At 37.3% G+C, this 19,815-nt stretch overlaps 1 protein-coding gene across 1 annotated transcript in view; it reads left to right on the plus strand.

Annotated features, from left to right (window-relative positions):
• tox3 (TOX high mobility group box family member 3) overlaps positions 1-19,815 on the plus strand; it is a 58,380-nt gene that overhangs the window by 36,049 nt on the left and 2,516 nt on the right. The window contains exons 2-6 of the mRNA XM_079866316.1: positions 4,587-4,649; positions 11,300-11,548; positions 17,877-18,140; positions 18,249-18,476; positions 18,763-18,843. Coding sequence (XP_079722442.1) covers positions 4,587-4,649; positions 11,300-11,548; positions 17,877-18,140; positions 18,249-18,476; positions 18,763-18,843 — 885 coding nt within the window. The remainder of the gene's footprint in view (positions 1-4,586; positions 4,650-11,299; positions 11,549-17,876; positions 18,141-18,248; positions 18,477-18,762; positions 18,844-19,815) is intronic.

Genomic DNA, 19,815 nt, shown 5'->3' on the forward strand with positions numbered 1-19,815 from the left:
ATAATAAAACCATTTCAGAACAGGTTACACAGACCCTGCTAAACAACTGCTAAATGTATTTTTTTTTTTTTTTTTTTTTTTTTTTTAAGGGTGTATGTAGTTTTGAGAACATATATTGTGCAAAACTGTAAGTAGCCTATACAACATAATTTTGCAGATAAATAAAATTTAAGTACACTAGCAGCAGAGACTTAAGTAGGTCTAATGTTTATTATGGCTTGGAGCTTATGAAACCCCAAATTTAAATTTGATTATTGTCTAACTGATGTCTTTTCAGTTAAAAAGAAACACAACAACGATTCTTAAAATCGGGCGCAGACAGAGATTATGTGCTACACCACTAAGATATATTGGGAATAATACGCGCGCGCTGGTATTCAGTGATATGTTTCGTTTTGAATTTGAGGTGGTAGAACGGATTAGTTGTGTGTTAACTTACCGAACTGTTACCCCACACACTCTGTCTATATAGTTTGCTGCTGCTCGTTGGACGGCTTAAATCCAAACCTTTCTTTCACTTTCAAAACCAAAGCTTTCACTTTCAGCAGTTTACTTAAGATGACGACGAATTATGATGCGTTGCAGCCGGGTTTACCTCTCGGCCGCGGGTAGATTGCGTCATCATAGCTTGTGTAGTATAGAGGCAGCTCCCAACCCAACTTTGAGAATAGATTAACGGCGATATTTTTTTTAACGCAGCACGTTAACGCCGATAACGGCCCACCACTAATATATATATATATCTGTACTATACATTGTCTGATTTGAGCATTTTTAGTCAGTATAGAGGTTAGACGTGTACAACTACATATTTCCAAAAAGTTAAATTATACGTTAATTAAAGCACTAATGCTAAGAAATAAACACTTAGGAAAACAAATGAGAATAAATACTGAAATTTACATCACTAATCTGCTGGTTGGTTGTTAAATGACTAGTTGACTAGTTGAAAGTTGACTAGTCATCCATTGTGACTCATGCCTAATATGGGTGTGTTTTGAGCTTGTTACTGTTCACTAACGAGGCAGAGGTATAGTGTTTGCATTGCTTCTCTCATCTTGTTAATTACAGAGGCTCCATTGTCTGATCTGACCCATTTTCAGCATTCTCTCTTTCATTCTTTCAGTTTGTCTCATCCTCCCATCACAGCTAATCTCATTTGGCATCTGGCTCAATCCCACCCTGCCATGAACATGAGAGGGTCTGCTCTCTCACTGAAGAGAGCCAAGAGCGACAACAACACCCCGTGTCCTTTTCCATTCACGCTAACTTCTGTTTCCTAAAAGCTCTCTTTCATTTTATTTCTGTTTATCGGCATCAGTTGTTAAATGTTCAGCTGACAAGTGGAAGGTGATTTAATGCAGCACTTCTTGTCCTTCTGTTATATTTATTTGAGAATAATGTTTGTTCAATTAATATTCATGAGTCGTGGATCTCCATATGTCAGTGATGCGAGGCAGAGAGGCAGGTAATGGGATTTAAAACAGGGTGAATGCTGATGGTGTGAACGAATAACTTAAAGCCTGGAGCAGTGCTAGTGTACACACACACACACACACACACACACACACACGCACACACTTTCTTCCCCTTTGCTGTTTGTATTATGTAGACCCACATTAGTGATGAAATGAGGCATGAACTTTTTTCCATCTTCTCAGAATCCACCTTGTGTTCTCTCTCTGTCTCTCATTTGATAGATCTCTCTCTCCCTCCCTTTCTTTCTTCTTTTTTAACTTTCTCAAAAGATGATATTTTGTAAATTCATTGGTAAAGTCAATATGAATTGCTGTTTGCAATCTATTTTCCATAATGTAACTATTTAGAAGTGGATATTTAATGGTAAAAAAGTATGAGGTGGAATCAATTGGATCATAATAAAACATTAGGCTACATACCAGAATAGAAATAGTCCGAATGCGAGTTAAAACAATGCATAAATTGATATTTGACACTTCACTCTTGAAAATAAAGGTATCGGTATCTATGGTTTCATGAAGAACCTCTATCATCCATGGAACCTTTCCATTGCATAGAAAGTTCTTTATTGTGGAAAAAGTGTTTTAGATTATTCAAATATTCTTCACCCTAAGAAAAGTGGTTGTTCTATGGCATCGCTGTGAAAACCGGCTTTTTAAGAGTGCTGATTAACATTTATCCAATAGCCTAAGTGATGTCAGCATAAGAGGAAACTTTATTACATTTTGATTTAATGATAATGGATGAACTATTTTTTTCCTTGGAATAGCATGATTCACTGATGAATCATTCATAATAATACATTCATTTAGAAAATTTCTACTTTTTCAAAAACTTTTGTTTCATGTTGACTCTGAACAGTGCTGCAGTTATATTGATTTGTTTATTAATTTTTTTTTTTTAGAATTATTCTCCATTTTTGGAGGGTGGGATGGGGGTAATTATTTTCTTTAATGAGATGTTTAGTCAAAGACCTCTCTTTCTGTCTCTCTCCCCATTGGTTGCTCCAAAAACTTTGGTTGCTTTTCTCATACTACTCTCAACCAGCTCACACCAGTTCACCATCATGGTTTGGAGTAAATGGCACCTAAACTGCACCGCTGACAGCAGACTTTTCCTGATATGATCAGAATGCTTATAACAAAAAAAGACACGCTCTAGAAAAATGTTCATTTTTCAGTTTTTCTATTTCCAGAGGCATTATACTACTGACGTTATGGTGCTGTGTTGTGCAAGGCAGTGTGTTGTTCCTCTTTAGTGTATATGCACCAGGTGAGCGCTCCAAAAGGCCTCCTCAGCCCAAAACACCTGCTCTTCAAGTCCTGCAGCTGCCGCAAGGCCTGTGTGTGTGTTTGTGTTGTGCGCGGTTACATGTGTATATGTGCTGGTTAGACTTAACATTTCAGCTAATTCTTTTTCTTTCCCCCACCGCTCTTTCTCTTGCTCACTCTCTCTCCAGGGCATAGACTAATTAATGGATACCATTCGCAGTTGATTAGCTACAGTTCCTTCGGTAATTACATTCGCATACTAACCACTCAGACAAAAAGATGAGGGGGGGAGAGAGAACAAAGCAAGGGAAAAATAAATTAATGCTCTTCTCATTTTGCTCTGATCTTAATTTGTTCCTGCAATTGTTTGCCCTCCACAATAAGATAAGAAAGCCCTTTTCCCCTCTTATTCCGACTCTTCTGGTTGTGTAACATCTGAAGGAATCACTTTGTTTTAAACAGACAAAAGCTTGCTGTTGGATGCACCATTGAATCAGGGCCTTGAGGCTGTTGTGAAGACTTTTTCTGGCTGTTCTAGTTGATGTTTGTGTGTGTGTGTGTGTGTGTGTGTGTGTGTGTGTGTGTGTGTGTGTGTGTGTGTGTATGCATGATTTGTCTGGTTATAGAGGGCCCTCTGTGCTGGCCCTCCAGCTGCTAACCCATAATTCCTCATTTTGCTCTTCCATTGTTCCTACCTGTCAGTGTGTTTGTGTCTCAGAAGAAAAGATAGGATGCCTGCCATTTCAACAATTTGCCATCATGTTTGATTTAGAGGGGTACAGATAGAATAAAGGATCAGAATAAAGAAAAGAGCTCCATTTAGAATGGAAGCTGTAGAATACTACATGGATATACTGTAGAATAAACAACACCACCATCCCATTATATTTTTTCACATGTAAAATAAAGAAAATGACCTGAATATGTATGTAGCGTCAGTTTTAACATGCTGTAACCTGCTGTAATAAACTGTGATCTTTCATCAGCCTGTGTGGGCATTTCAGATTATTAAGACGACTGTGCGACTTCCCTGCTTTTCAAATGCAAAGTTGCCACACCTAGCTGCCCCACTGATGTACAGTACGATGCGAGGTGCATTAGCAACTGGGTTACTTTCTGTGTCTGTCATTATTATTACCCAGTTACATACATGAGGGGTGAACTAATCAATGAACCGTTTTGGTACTGCTTTGCAAGATAGAAGAAATATTTCAGATAACATTAATGTACAGGCCTGTCAGTATTTCCTATGGCTGTTTGATTCCAGAATATTTGGAATTGATTCTGAAATTAGAATTCAAGTAATTATTATCATCCTTTAAAATCTGGATTTTAAATGACTGTTCTGTGGCTGTTTTGTGAATTTTTTTTAATTTTTATTTTTTATTTAGTCAATTCAAAGTATCTAATGCAATAATTTTTCACGTTGTATCTCACTAAATGCTGACAACTTGACAAATAATTAAATCTGATTATTTTCATTTATGCAGCAATATATATTAATCAACAGCAGTATTTACCTACTTATATAGGTTTACTAAAATATTTTATTACATGAAAATGCAACACAAATACTTGTAAAACACTTGTAAGACACAAATTGAATGATTTTGTTGAATGAATGATTCAAAGATTTATCAGACTGCCCCGAATAAAGTCGACTCCCCAAACCCAACTCCGAATCAAAGAATTGGTTCATTTTGGATTAATCTCCAATCCCCACTATGTTGTGCATAAAACAAAATTCATTGCTATATTGTGACTGAAGAATACAACTACAGTGAATTAGCGAGAGGTGCAACTGAAATGACTAATCTATTCTCGTTTATTTTGCAGTTTGGGAATAACAACAACTACATGAACATGGCTGATGCCAACGGAGCCCTGCTAGCAGGAGATGTGAGTACATTGTTGTAGATAACCTTTACATTTCTATGGATGGTAAACCATTGTTAGTTCATGCCCAGCAGTATTATTCTGGAATCACTAAACAGTAATTTCCATGTCTAACCATTTATTGTTTCAAAACAAAGTCAATTCATTTAGCATGCTTGCCTCTCTCTACGTTCAAATGAAGTGATTAATTTCAGCGGCAGGTGTACAGCTGCTGCATTTACATAAAACATGATTAGCTCTCTACATGCCTTCCTGAACTGCTTTGGGATTTTCCACACCCCAAACCCTTAAAGCTTAGAGCTTGTTACGCCAGCAGCTACGTGTTAATACACATATGTTATAATCTGACTGAATGATTCCGCCAGTGGAGCTGATATGTTTACCAGCGTTAACAGTGCAAACGGCTAAGTACTGACCAGAGGTTGAGGAGCACAGGGGGCTCTGAGTGTTGAGATGGGATTAGGGTCACTTTTGCAGGGGGATATTCCACGTTTTCACATCCTGCTGGTATGCTCCAGGTGACGGCTAAAGGAGCATGCATGTAAACACCTGTCCCCATGATCATTTAAAGATACCATCAAGCTAGAAAAGGAAAGAAAAGTGGCACCTCTCTCACACACATAATTTTTTATCCTCTGTCAGTGAGTCTGACAATATACTGCAAATCACAGGTTGTGTATCTCAGGCTGGCCCTACTATCTGTGTGTGATTCAGGTGCTTTACAGTACGTGTTGTCACTCACTGTTACACTCACTGTTGCCACTGCCTGATTTCCATCAAATTTCCAATGCAAATCTCCTTCTCACAATCTCAACGGCATCAATAGACTCGTGCTGGCTAAGCAAAGATAATGCCTGTGAACATGAAGTACGTTTGTTGCACATTTGTTGGTAACGATGGGTTTGCGTGGGCCTCTCGCTTCATTTTCATTTTAAGTTCAGGTGGTCACAGGCAGTTGTACCCACATTTGATGGAGTCGGTTGCAATCTCCATAAATTCTTCTGATAAAAGTGTTCCTTTGCTGAGGCCAAGCTCCAAGTTGGCACCTGCAGTGGAAGTAGGGCTGTCGAGTGTTGACGGAAAATTTCCCCTAGTTGAAATTTTTCCTAAGAAATAATGTTTCCTTCTTCGCACTGCAGCTGGTATTATGACACATGACACAATGAAATTAGAAGCATTAATATTTAAATTCCTCTTTCCCATACCTGAAATATGTGTAGGGGGGTGGAAGGAGGATATTGTTTCTTGTAACTCAAGCTGAAGAGAAATTAAAGGGACTTTACCCTAGTGAGTGCTGTAATTTCACAGTGTGATGGGTTTTCCATGAGCTTTAGCTCTTTCATTAATCTGCTTAATATGTCATCTTTAGGCGAGAGAGAGAGAGAGAGACCAGGAGAGAGGGGCTAAATATCTCTGAGCCTGACACACTGCACTTTGTATACAGACCTGAATATACTGTATATAACATTAGTTTTAATGTAAATCATGTCTATATACACATCATCCTGTTATATTTTTAAATAGACCTTTGACGATAAATACTATCAATTTAACCGAATATTTTTTGAGTAAAGAATGGCAGCTATGTGGTTGAAAAAAAAAAAAAAAAAAAAAGTGACAGTGTCAGATATTACGGGATGGAATAACTTCACAACTTAGAATTGTATATTTCATTAAGTGATAGAATGTTAATGTACCAATCTACTTGAACTTCCAAAATCTGCTTTCTGCATTAATATGATAATACATGTGGGGACAGGTCTGTCCATAAAACACTTTATCTACTTCAAAATTACATGTTTAATTCAGGATTACTTCAATCTGTTTCTTTGCTTCTATTTTTTTTTTTTTTTGTGAAATTTACCAGCTTTTTTTGAGTGAAAATTGTTAAACTTAAAACATTCAATAAACATGATAAATAACAGAAAATATAACACAAAATACCCTAATGTACATTACTGATTACATAAATGAGAAAACAAACATGTGATGCGTCACGTAGGGTCTTCTGGGAATGTCATTTTACTGTTTTTCTCTGTGAATTACATAGTAAAAAAAAAAACTTAAATTGGCAATATTTACAGCAAAATTGCATAGTTTTCACATTACATAGATAACTTACAGTTAACCAATTAACAAGTTTTACTGTATTTTCCTGTAAAAATGAATCAATAATTAATCAATAATTCATAAACATTGATCAAGAAATATAAATAATATTTCATACATGATAATACATGTAAACCACATTATCTTGAGCATTGTAATGCTACATGATATGGAAACCATATATCACAGTGCTTGATAAGGTGACCTCTTCCTTCCTGCTGTTGAACCGAAACTGATACGGCCATATTCAGTTCCACTTAGTAATATCACTTATCACACACAATCTCATTACACACACATGTAATCACTACTGTATATGTAGAAATGGATTTGGAATGGCTGCTATTGGACTCTGAGAGTCTTTGCCACTGTCATCTGAGGAGAGCTTTTCTCTCTGCTGAGTTGATATTAGGAGCTTTGCTCTATCGATCCTTCTAACCATCATGCTCAGTAATTGTGATTCACTGCCTTTTAACAACTGCTGCTTATGTCTCTGCTGAATCAGTTTACTAAATCTACAAAGTGAAAGGGGTTATTGCTTCATAATCGGTGCTATTGTTTTACCTTGGCTATCTGACTTTAGCGTATTAGGGTTGATGGATGGGGCCTATGATAACTTTAGTTAATTCTACAATAAGTAAATCCACTAGCCTAATTACTCTTCAACAGCGATGACATAGAAATATGCCATATTCTATAGATGGCTGCACACTTGTTTCTCTGACGCATAAAGTCTATAGAAGCACACAGCTGAAACAGTGCTGGAAGATCATCACTCATAAACCAGGATCTTATTACTAGCTGTTTATTCTATGTACTTTTATGATTTTGTTATTTTGTTTACACATGTAAGTAGTTCATATGTTCATTAAAATCACTTGTTTTTGGAGGGTTTTTTGGACCCTTTGCACCATTAATTATGTTTAGAAATAAACCTAATCCATCGCACAGTTTGAAGACATTAATGCATATAGAGTACGTAACTACGGTGCGCTCTCTTTTTTTTTTTTCTTGTGTGTCTTCTGCACGTTTTGCACATGAGCCGCACACACCTTAAAACTACGCACTCCACTGATGACCTTGCTTAATCGACCATCAATAAGTTTTATTAATTAAATTATTATCGACAATAAATCGATAGTTGATTAATCATTAGCGGTCCCAATATACACATTCCAAACTCAGACCTCTCTGAGTGTTTTCACACCGAGTTTGTTTCAGCTGTCTCTTCAACGGTTGGCATAACTTTAATGTGATTGGTTCAAATGAAAGCAAAACTCCTACATAATATTTAAAAATACATAAATAACCTTTACAGGTTAGTATATTCAAAGGAAATAATGGCAAGCAAAGGAGAAGATGATCTGCTTAATTGATGTCTGTGCAGATTAAATAATAATAAACACCCCTGTAAACTCCACACAGACTCTCAAAGGTCATCATTCAGCTTTCTGCACAAATGAAGGCTTGAGGGTTGGACCTCATTGCAATGCCAGGTAAAGTGAGGAAATTATAGCAGAAATATTACTCTATTGTGTTCTGTGCACGGGTGATGTATGTATAACCTGAGGCTGTCTGTAAATTAAAATCAATCCTGAATAATCTCATGATGTTTTTGTAATAAACATGATTAATTTATCACAATTGGGTTTGCAGAAATTTGCCTCCAAACATATATTCATATAAAGTGTAGTGTGTGTTCTGTTTTACTGGAATCATATTATATTTTAAGCTATAAACTATAAGATCATGTTTTATTATCAAGCCTAAAGATCAATATTTGTTTTTATTGTTTTATTGAACAAGGACACTGAGTTTGGTGTGTTGAAAAACTGCACCTTTTAAGTGGACCAACAAGTGAACCGAATGAAAATGAACCTGCTGGTACTTGCATTTACACTGAAATTCAAAGTAATGACAGATCTATTTTTAGTCAACTTAGCGTTTAAAGTGTTTTTTTTTGTTTTTTTTAATTAGATGTTTAGTTCACTTTAGTGAGAAATTAGTTTGTTTGATTGACATTTTCTCATATAAGTGTCATGCAAGTCAAACCGATCCAAGATCACTTATGTAAAAAATAACTGAACACACTTAAAAACAGCACTTTCTGAAGATTTACACAAATTGACCACTGACCTGATCTTTCAACACGCACACACACACACACACACACACACACACACACACACGCAGATGTTAATTTAATCTCTGCCTTCTCTCTCTCTTGTCTCATTGTGTTCAGTCAGGTATTCAGTGTTTTGTTTTGTTATTTGTAAAGGTCAGTGTCATTTTAGTTATGCTCTGATGTGAAAAAGATGAAAAAGGGACTATATGTACCTCACATTTGATCTTTGAATGTCGTATCAGATCTTACAGCACAGCTGTGTGTTGTTGGGACATTTAGGTCGGGCCTCTCTCTCTCTCTCTCTCTCTCTCTCTCTCTCTCTCTCTCTCTCTCTCTCTCTCACACTTTCTTTTTCTCTGCGGTATTGTACTGTGAAAACATGCTGGCACTGCAGGTCTTATTCATAGATAAAGGTCATGAAGTAAAGTAAATGAAAAGAGCACCACTCTCTTCCTCTCTCTGTGTTCTCTGCTTTGCTATCATTCATTCCCTTCCATTTTATCAATCTTGTATTTATTTTTTTATTTAGTTCCCCTCTCTTCCTCTATTTTACTTCCCTGTTGGCCCTTAAATTCAGTGTCCGTGATGTCCTGTGATCACTGCCATGTGCATGATATTCGAAGCGTTCTTCTCTCATGACACAATTTTTATTATTTATGCCTCAACGCCGCTGTTTTGATTAACACACTGTTAACTGCTGCAATGCCACAGGGAGGGAAAATGAGTTTGTAGCTTGTGTGTTAATGGAGAACTGGGAAACAGAGCTGTGCTGGCCACTAATGGCTTTAGTTGGAGGTAATGTGAACATGTGTTAGGCACTGCAAGCCCCTGGCTCTCTCTATGACAAAACACACCACTGCCTTTAAAAGATCTGCTGCTCACAGCTTTGGAAAAAATGCTGCAAGTTAAATGCTGGAATGGAGCCACATAAAAAATGAAAATAAGAGGGAGAGGTGACGGAAAAAGAGCTGATTATTAGCCTTACCCCCCCTTCGACTGGATCTCATCATACAGGCATTGAATGAGCTTTGAGTCTCTCTCTCTCTCTCTCTCTCTCTCTCTCTCTCTCAATAAATATATATATATATATATATATATATATATATATATATATATATATATATATATATATATGTATATGTATATATATATGTGTGTGTGTGTGTGTGTGTGTGTGTGTGTGTGTGTGTGTGTGTGTGTGTGTGTGCAGGGCTGGGGGGATGGTGGTCAGGTTTTACCTACACTGTGAGGACCAAATGTCCTTGTAAGGACGCCTGAAAGTACCTACATTGTGACCAGCCAACGGCTTATAAGGAAAAGGGCTTAGTAAATGTACTAAATAATGTCTAAATTAAAATCTAAAATACAAAAAGGTTTTTGTAAGGGTTTAGTTTAGGTGTAGGGGATTAAAAATATCATTAGCTAAATGTAAAAAAAAAAATAGAAGTTCTTGGAAAGACTCACTGTAGTGTGTGGGACTTTCACTAAAATGAGAAAAACATTTCTATAATCAAAAAATAAATACTGTTGGCATATTCCCTGTGCACATAATTCGTTTACAAAAGAGAAGTAAAAAACTGGAAAGAAAAAGGTTGAGAATGAGGAAGTAAGAACATGAAAGACAAGATATAAAGTGACAGCAGGAAGAAAGACAAACAGCTTCAGAGGATGAATGATGTGTTGACATGATGTTGATATGTTTTTTCGAGGTAGTGAAGGAAACTCATTGAGAGTATTAAAGTATAGATGGAGAACAAGATTGAACATGAAACTAGAGGTTCTGAATACAAACAGAGAGGGAGAGAGAGAGAGATAGAGAGGAATGGAGGTCATTGAATTCCTAGATGAGGAGGAGCCAGAGCAGGTAGTCAACATAAGCAAATTAAGTGTGACGATAATGTAATTCACAGGCAGAGGGATTTGGTCGTTTGATGAACAGAATTGTTGGTGCAACTGAGAAGAACAAAATGTGACACTTTTGGACAGCTAAAATAATCTGTGTGAATATTCTCTAAACCCATCACTCCCTGCACTCCCTTTCTCCTCCAGCCAACATCATCCAGCTCGGATTAAGCGGCTTTAATTTTGTCCTCCTGCTAGTGTGATGATAGCACAATATTGCATTTCAGAGTCAGACATCTTGTTTTTCACACCCTGTTTAATGGAAAATGTAATGGTTTGAGTCTGAATGAACATTTTCTTGTACACGTATCAAATAGGTGTTCTTATCTCTTCTTCTCTGGTCAATATATTTCACAGCTCTGAGATTAAATGTTTTCATCTTATAAGAAATCAGTAGGTTTTGTTTAATTGAATTGCAGTGGTTCTTCTTTTTAACAGTATTAAGAATTTGTGTGATTTCAGGATTTCAACTGTGTCCAAATTTTGTGCATAAATAATTCCTTTGTCTTTTCCTTAGACATTTCATACTCCGAGTCTTGGTGACGAAGAGTTTGAAATACCACCCATCACCCCTCCGCCTGAGACCGAGCCTGGTATGGGCCTCCAGGAGGTGGACTCACCTTTCCCTAGGCTACCTGACCACCCCAACTCTCAGCGGGGGTCATTCACCCCGCAGTTTCCACCCCAGAGCCTGGAGCTGCCTTCGATCACCATCTCCAGAAACATGATGGAGCAGGAAGGACAAATCAACAATGGACATCCAGGGGTAAGTGTCTGGTTATTTACTTGGTTATTTACATCTTAAAAATCTTATTGTTTACAGATGTTGAAGGCAGTTGTTATACAAAGGCAACGAATTCCACAAAATAAATTTCCACATCATCTTTCACTGGCAGTTACATTTAGATTTTAGCTTCACCTGTATTTAGGTGCAGATTTAAATCCAGGTAGTTTTCCTCCTCTAAATGCAAATAAGTTTGCCAAAGGTGTTATGCACAAAACAAATCAAGGTGCCTGATGTTACGTGTCAGTGTTTTACAACTAGTTTGTAGACAAAGCCTTAAAGGGATAGTTCACCCATAAATAAAAATTCTGTCTTCATTTCATGTCATTTTCTATGGAATGTAAAAGATAATATCCTGGCCACTCTTTCCATTTTAATGAGGTCTGGTTCTCTCAAGCTCCAACATGGAGGAAAAAAACACATACACCATAAAAATATCATTTTGAACAAGTGTTCTCTCTATGACTCATGCGCTTTAAATTCCAAAGCTCTTCCTAAGCTTTGAAGGAACAGACTGAATTTAAGTCATTATTTACTGACAATCTTGACATCCCCTCTTGTTATCTTTGGTAAGTTCATTGATGAGTTCATCATCGGTTCTCAGATTCATCTCACTGACTCTATGATCTGGTAGTAATGGTTAACAGCTCACTGGATTAGAAAATTATCATTAATTAACTTCAGTTTTGGTTTGTTCATCACGCAAAGCTATTGTATGGCTTCAGAAGACTTTGAATACAGTGCACGAGTTTTGTGTTACTTTAATTGTAATTTTTTTACCTTTGGAAGCTCCTTTTTTTTAGATTGAAAGCTCCTATACTCATTTATTATAGCTTTGTGGAAAAGAGCGACCGACCAGTATATTCTTTGAAATAATTTTTTTTGTGCTCCATGGAAGAAAAAATGTCATACGTACTTAGAACGACATGAGGAGTAGAAAATTATGACTGAACGCTTATTTTTGAAAAGACAGCATACTTTCTAACAGACAGTAGATGCAATAAAATTGGTCTGCTTGGCTGAATATATTTATACTTTAACCTTGTGTCACGGTGATGACTAACATGTATGGTAAAATAAAGGTGTGTGCAAGCATTTGTTTCATAATAATCATGTTTTATGGTCAAGCTTTTATAGCTGTTAATTCAGGTAGAGAAATGGGTCCTAAATGCCATAGACATGGATTAACCAATAAGGGAAACATTGAAAATGCCCATGGCTAGACTAGATATATTAAAAGTGCTAAAATAGAAATGAAATCACTATCAGAGAAATTTGAATACGTAAAAGGACAAAAAAAGTGACATTAGCCAGCAAATAATGTGTGGCAGGCTTTTGATTTTTTTTAAATTCTGTATAGGTCCTCACTCTCCATAAACATACAGTGGTATATGTATATGTGGGATAATATATCTTTATTTACATTCCATTATAGATAGGCACCATCAAATTTTATTGCTCCTTTCTTGGCCATCCATGCTGCTGGCAAGTAAAATAATTGCAGCTTTTAAAATATCTGTGCTGCATAAGTGACTGCCGGAAGGCTTTTTGCCTAAAGAATTTTCATTTCATGGTCAGTTAAGCTCGTATGCATCTGAAAAAAATAAATAAATAAAAAACGGAACCTTGACACAATTACAACACGGCCTGTTCTCACTGCGCTGTGAAGGGATTAGATTTGACTCTCCAACATTATTCCTCTTTAGCAGCTCTTTCTGTGGACAGTGGTTCTGATTGTGTCGGGACTATATTAGCGGGTTTGGGGGAGAATGAGGGCACTCTGCTCTGTGCCTGGTGGCATTGTGACCGTCCCTCCGATTCTTCTCTATCGCTCATCACTCATTGTCCTCCTCAAAGACTCTGTCTCTCTCCTCTTAATGGAATTGATCTCAGTTTGTCCTCCTCTCTGGGACTGGTACAGACAGTGCCGTGCCTTTGACTCCATGCCTCACATTTATAAAGGACTCAGTAAGGGCTAGCAGAAGTTAGCACTGTAGCCTCTAACGTTGTCCTTCAGTCATTTTGATGTGTTTCAGAATTATAATTTTACATCTAATGCAGGAAGACTGACCAATAAGTACAACTTGGGGTCCAATTTATGTAATATTTAAAACAGATGGGCAGCAAGGGAATAAAAGAAGAATGTATGTCAGGAGAATTTACACATTACCTCAAAAATCCATTCCAACTCAACTAAAGAGCAACTTATATGCCCTTTGTGTTTCTACATTGAAGCCAACTATTCCTCTAATTCTTTCCCTCTAATGCTCCACGTATGTCAGGCGAAATTAGCCGCAGATGCTGCTGGCCGAACCCAACTCTGCAAAATCCATTTCTCAGCTGTGAAGAAGTCTGGCAGGATTCAGAATGTGAAGTCATTATTTATTTAATCTCTTCTCCTAACAAGCTCCTGCATCTCGTTTGAGTCTCGTTGGAATTTGGGTTCTGACTGGATCTCAGAGTAGACAGAAACTGATGAAGAAGCAAATTATTTGATCATCTATTTAGACTAAGTTCAGAGGAGATGTTCTTGGAGGTTGTGCAGAGCAGGTTTAGCATTCCCATTTTGTTCTTGGAAGTCATCTTTTTTAAACACTGGCAGAAACAGTTAATTCCGTTTGCTGACATTCTTTTGTTATGCATACATTTGATACATTGCAATACAATGCATTGTTCTGTGCATTAGTGTTTTGTAAAGACTGTAAATGAATGTATGATTATATGTATGTATGTGTGAATATAAGTAAATATTTAACAGTGAATCAAAAAATATAATTATGGTCTATTGAATTGGCAGTGCATTTGTATAAAACACGTGTAAGATTCAGAGCACTCAACAATGGTAGAGCTTTAAAACATGATCCCTCACAAACCAACGAGGATCTGACTGCTGTGTCTGTGAATAAAATGGAAAATATGACCAGTGTTGCAGAAACTATATTTTTCTTCTCCTCCAACAGCAAACAACCAGGCACACACGCTCACACTTTCCTCTCTCCCCCACTCTTTCTCTTTACACTTTTCTGTTATCTTATCTCCAAGCTGAGTAGTTGTGACATCAGTTGTACATCAATCTCTGAAAGTGGATTTTTTTTCTTCCCCTTCACATTCATGTTGTTCTTTTTCTTCTTCTTTTTTCTGTCAGACAGCCATTGTGACATATTGGGCCAGTAAGAAATGAAAGATATTCATGCAGGCATGCAATACTTGTAATGAAGTCTTAGCCTGACCTTCTGTGTGATTGATTCTGTAATTTAGTTTTCTCAGCCAGTACTTGAAATGAAATGAAATCATGTTGAACAAGTTTTAAATACCCATAGTGCAACGGGAGAGATGGAGGGAGGGAAGAGGAAAGGAAAAGAGATGAGAGAGAAGAGAGGAAGGTTGTAGACTACTATTTTTTATTTTTTTAAGGGATTGGAACAATGTTTTGGACCATTTTTTTAGAGGGGGCAATTCGTACAGGGTGTATTGAGCATGAACAGTAGTTGAGCTGTATGAAACGAGAGAATGTGTGTTTGTTTTGAGAGAAGAGAGTAAGTAGGTGGAGGAGAAATACGAGTAGAAAACAATTTATCTTCACGCTACCATGGTCTCTGCAAGCATTCAAAATTCCATTTTCTTTTTTTTTTTTCTCGAGGAGCCAGTAATGCAGGTGCCCATAAATGGTTGAAAAATAAAGCAGCATGTTGGTAAAGGTTCCAGTGCAGCTGTGAATATGTGCTGGGGGCTGATAAACTATTCATAATAGAACTGACCTTTTCACACTGGCCAAACTTGTAAGATTCATCCTTATAATTACCATATAGATGATTTTACTCCTTTTTCTGTTATGGAACATTTCCAAGAGCTCCACAGAAAGATTGAATGAAAATTGAACTTGTTAACATTCTTTTCAGCATGGAACAGCTCATACCAAGCTGCTTTTAATAAACTCTCCAATTCCTTTCCCACCCCCCACAGAATCCCGAGGCCAGTATCTTAAAGAGCAGACCCGATACTCTTAGCCATTGACACGGCATCTTCAGATTCTTATCCCGATCGTCTGAAAGCAGTATTGGTTATTTTATGGTTATGAACACATGCTGGAAAAAATATTTTAGATTTTCTCGACTGTTTTGTTGCGGTTTCTGCTTTTGATGAAAGGGGTGAGGATACGATTGGAGGCAGAACCAAACGGTCATCCATCAAACGTCTCAGTGTGTTGGACAAGAGGCTCGTTGTATGGTCTAGCTGTTTGGTCAGCATCTCTTTTTGGCACCTTTTAATGTCGGAATCTTTTGTGCCTGCTGTAAAGTATGTTGGGGAATAAAGATACGAGGAGGAAAAAGGTTATTTTTTGCTGGAATACAGTCAGCCGAGATGGGCTGATTGCTGGAATAATAGCAACATTTGCACAAGCACACGCAAACACACAGAGGAGAGGATAGGGCACATCTGGCCTCTTTTCTCTTCAGATAAGAAGTTATTTACAGATTTATGAAGACTATCAAAAGCATCTGTGTAGATGTGAGCTGTGTGTCAGCAGACAATGTTCCAATCAAAATGCAAATGGAGGGTGTGCAGCAGGGACATAAATAAAAAGATTGGATACTGACTCACTCATTTTACCAGCTAAACCACTCTGACAGCAGAAATCACATTTCTTTCATTGCCTACAAAGGCTGCTATTAGCGAAAGCTGACTGCTGTTTGTGCGAGTTTAGTTTGAATGGTCCATCCATCGTTCTTTCTTTTCCATGTACCGATTATACGCATAAATATCTATTTTACACAAAATCATCTCGTGTTTTTCATTTTCATCAGATAATGTTGTCAAATCATTAAATGCTTCAAGATAAATCACAGCCTTTTTTCAGAATTCACATCTGTTCTGCTTTGTGCTACCGGATCAAAGTGCTGCTGGAACTAAAGACCAGTTCTGATAGTTTCTTAGACCTCATTCAGTAAAATCAAATGAGTAAGTGGGCATATGGTTGTCTGACGAATGTTGCATGTTCAAATCATTGATCATGTCGATGTATTCACATGGGGGAGAAAGCCAGAACACAGAGACTTTGATAAATATGAGCCCTCAAATGCTGCCTTACATCTCTGTGATTCTCTCCGCTCTTTACATTACTGACACATAGAGAAGGCTGTAGTGATTTCAGGGCATCGGCGGCTGTTAGAGTGAAAGTGTTAGACACAGATGGTCATGACTAATGAACACAGTAGACAGGTCTGACACAAAGACTGCTGCTGGCTCTGCATTCTAGTGATGAAACTAATGCAAATATTGTTTTGGCGAGGGTGTAATTGTGTCATTTATTCAATGATTATTTAGTTGTTGTTTTTTTTTCCTTTTACCAATCTCTTTTACTTGATACTACTTTTGCAGTATGTTTCTTTAAAAAAACAACAATACAACAGTGCATATTTTCCAGGATATGATGTTGAAAACAGCTATTGTTTTGTAGATTGTTTTTTTGATAAGGCACAGATTTGATATAAAGCTGTGTGTGCCCAGGGAATTAATACAAAGAGAATGTAATCTGTGTGTGAGGGAAGGTGTTAGAATATTGTACTAAGGGAGAGGGTTCAGCAGGTCTGGCCAATAAGGCCAGGTGCACTGCTTTATGATGTGTTGACACATACAGATATTGAGTTTGAGTCTCTGAATACCAGATGGAGAGAAAGGAAAGGAGTTGATGTAGAATGAAAAAATGAACAAAGGAGATCAAATGAACTCATGGTTTTCTCAAGCTGTTTGAGTTGATTTTGCTCTGTAATCTGGTTGCTTTTGGAGACTGTCAAATGCTATAATTTTACTCTCTGTTCGGTCAAACGCTTCAGGCTCCTGCATACCCTACCCTGTTTTAGTCAATAGCTGACAAATGGCCAATTTGTCTAAAGCTTTTATTATTCACAATCTGCAATTTTTCACAATATTGTGAAATATTATTACAATTTAAAATAACTTGTCTTTAAGTATAATGCATCATTCAGTGTCACATGATCATTCAGAAATCATTCCAATATGCTGCTTTGGTGCTCAAGAAACATTTCTTATTTTTATCAGTGTTGAAAATAATGCTTCTTAATACGTTTGTGCAAACTGTGATACGTTTTCTTTACGAGTCTCTGATGAATATAAAGTTCAATAGAACAGCATTTATTTAAAATACAAATCTTTTGTAGCAATATTTTGTAACAATAACTTTTGATCAAATTAATGCATCCTTGCTGAATAAAATCTAAAGTTCTGTCAAAGAAAAAAAATCTTGACACCAAATATCTAAAAATGTTTTTGTTGTCTGTTTGCTCTGCAGACTATTGGTCAAAGCCACCTCCGTCAGTACCCTCCAAACCCCACCATGGTGATGCGCTCCATCATTAGCATGCACAACCCCAATGGCATGATGTCACAAAACCAGCTTACCACCATCAACCAGTCCCAGATCAACACTCAACTGGGGCTTAATATGACTGGATCAAACATTGCTCACACGTCCCCGTCCCCACCCGCCAGCAAATCGGCCACACCCTCTCCATCCAGCTCTATTAACGAAGACGATCCAGAGGAAGGAAACAGGGTGAGTGCCATTAAATCCATGCAATGTTTTATGCAGTGTTTTCACCATAACGTTTAAGTTAACATCCAAATAGCGAGATTTTATAATAAGTTGCCCTCTCTCTGTCAGGTGATTGGTGAAAAACGTCCCGCCCCTGACACAGGTAAGAAGCCGAAGACGCCCAAGAAAAAGAAAAAGAAGGATCCTAATGAGCCCCAGAAGCCAGTGTCTGCATACGCCCTGTTCTTCAGAGACACCCAGGCGGCCATTAAAGGCCAGAACCCTAACGCCACGTTTGGAGAGGTGTCCAAGATAGTAGCTTCTATGTGGGATGGACTGGGAGAGGAGCAGAAACAGGTATCAAACTGTTGTCCTGCATAATAACCTCGTGATGTGCTGTAAATCGAGCCGTCTTTTTTCTTGAGCTAGAATAACAAATGTTCTTAATTTCTACTCAAATTTTTGCACAGAATGATTCATGTCAGGTGTTTCAACAGACTGCTTGATATTTCACCCTTCTTTAGTTTTTTATTACCGGCTAAGATGAAGCCTGCAGGCTCTCCCTGTTGTGAAACGCATGCTTGCCAGTCAATGTTCCGCTAATTATCTGTTTACAACACCTCATGTATTCTGTTCTTCACAGGTTTACAAAAGCAAAACAGAAGCAGCGAAGAAGGAGTATCTGAAAGCTCTTGCAGCGTACCGTGCTAGCCTTGTGTCAAAGGTGAAGATGTTTTCTGTTTAAACAGCTCTCCGTCTGTCTGTTTTTCTTTCCTTCTCTCAGTCTACCTCTCACTGTTTCCTTAATTTTTTCTCCATTCATCCTGTTTTCTATTATATTTCTGTTTACCAGTATGTTAATAATAGTTCAGCTCACTTTCAGGCTCAATGACTTTCATCTTGAGTCCTTAACCACTTTTAAAAGATAAGACCTTCTGCAAAGTAAACTTTTCAAAGAAAGCACCAAATGTAGAACTGCTGAAAGCTGAAAAGTGGTTGAAAAGAGCAGTTGTTCTATGTCTAGGAGCAGTGTTTATTCCTTTGTGCATTAGTTAACATTCATTGATTTGCACGAATTGAATTTCTAAAAACCAACTGGAAAGGATTTAAATATATGATTTTTCTACACACAGAATTCTCTTGCATACTTAAATGTGTCTGTGAATGTGTTTGTTCCATCACACTAGAGGTGTAAAAATAGCATTAAATACAGCTAACAAATTAGAATGAGATATTCTTATGATCCATCATACCTCATTAACTCGCTGGCGGCCGGGAACATTTGCATATTTGTTGCTTCTTGTAAAAAATGTAAATCATTTTACACACAGTTTAGCACTACTGTTGTTCATGTATGTTAAAGTCTAAGCAATTCAAGAACTGGATGTTATGACACCACCATCACATTGCTCTCGATTCAGCAGTTGAGTAAATCTATTAAGCCTTTTTTTTTTTTTTTTTTTTTTTTTTCAGAAACTCCAAACTGAAATTTTTCTTATTTTGAGTGTGCAAGTCTTTTCCTAGGCTTCTAAATAATATAAATCCCTTTCTTGGCAAGTTCTTTAGATCACTGAATCTAAGACAGCAGCAATTTTCTCTGAACAGCTTTTTCTGTCGAGTCAGTCACCAGATCAGCACTAATAAAGGAGAGGGCACTACAAAAGAAAGAATCTGTTGAGTACCAGAATTCATCTGA

The sequence above is a fragment of the Squalius cephalus genome (assembly GCF_949319135.1).
Source record: "Squalius cephalus genome assembly, chromosome: 3".
NCBI classification, from domain to species: Eukaryota; Metazoa; Chordata; class Actinopteri; order Cypriniformes; family Leuciscidae; genus Squalius; species Squalius cephalus.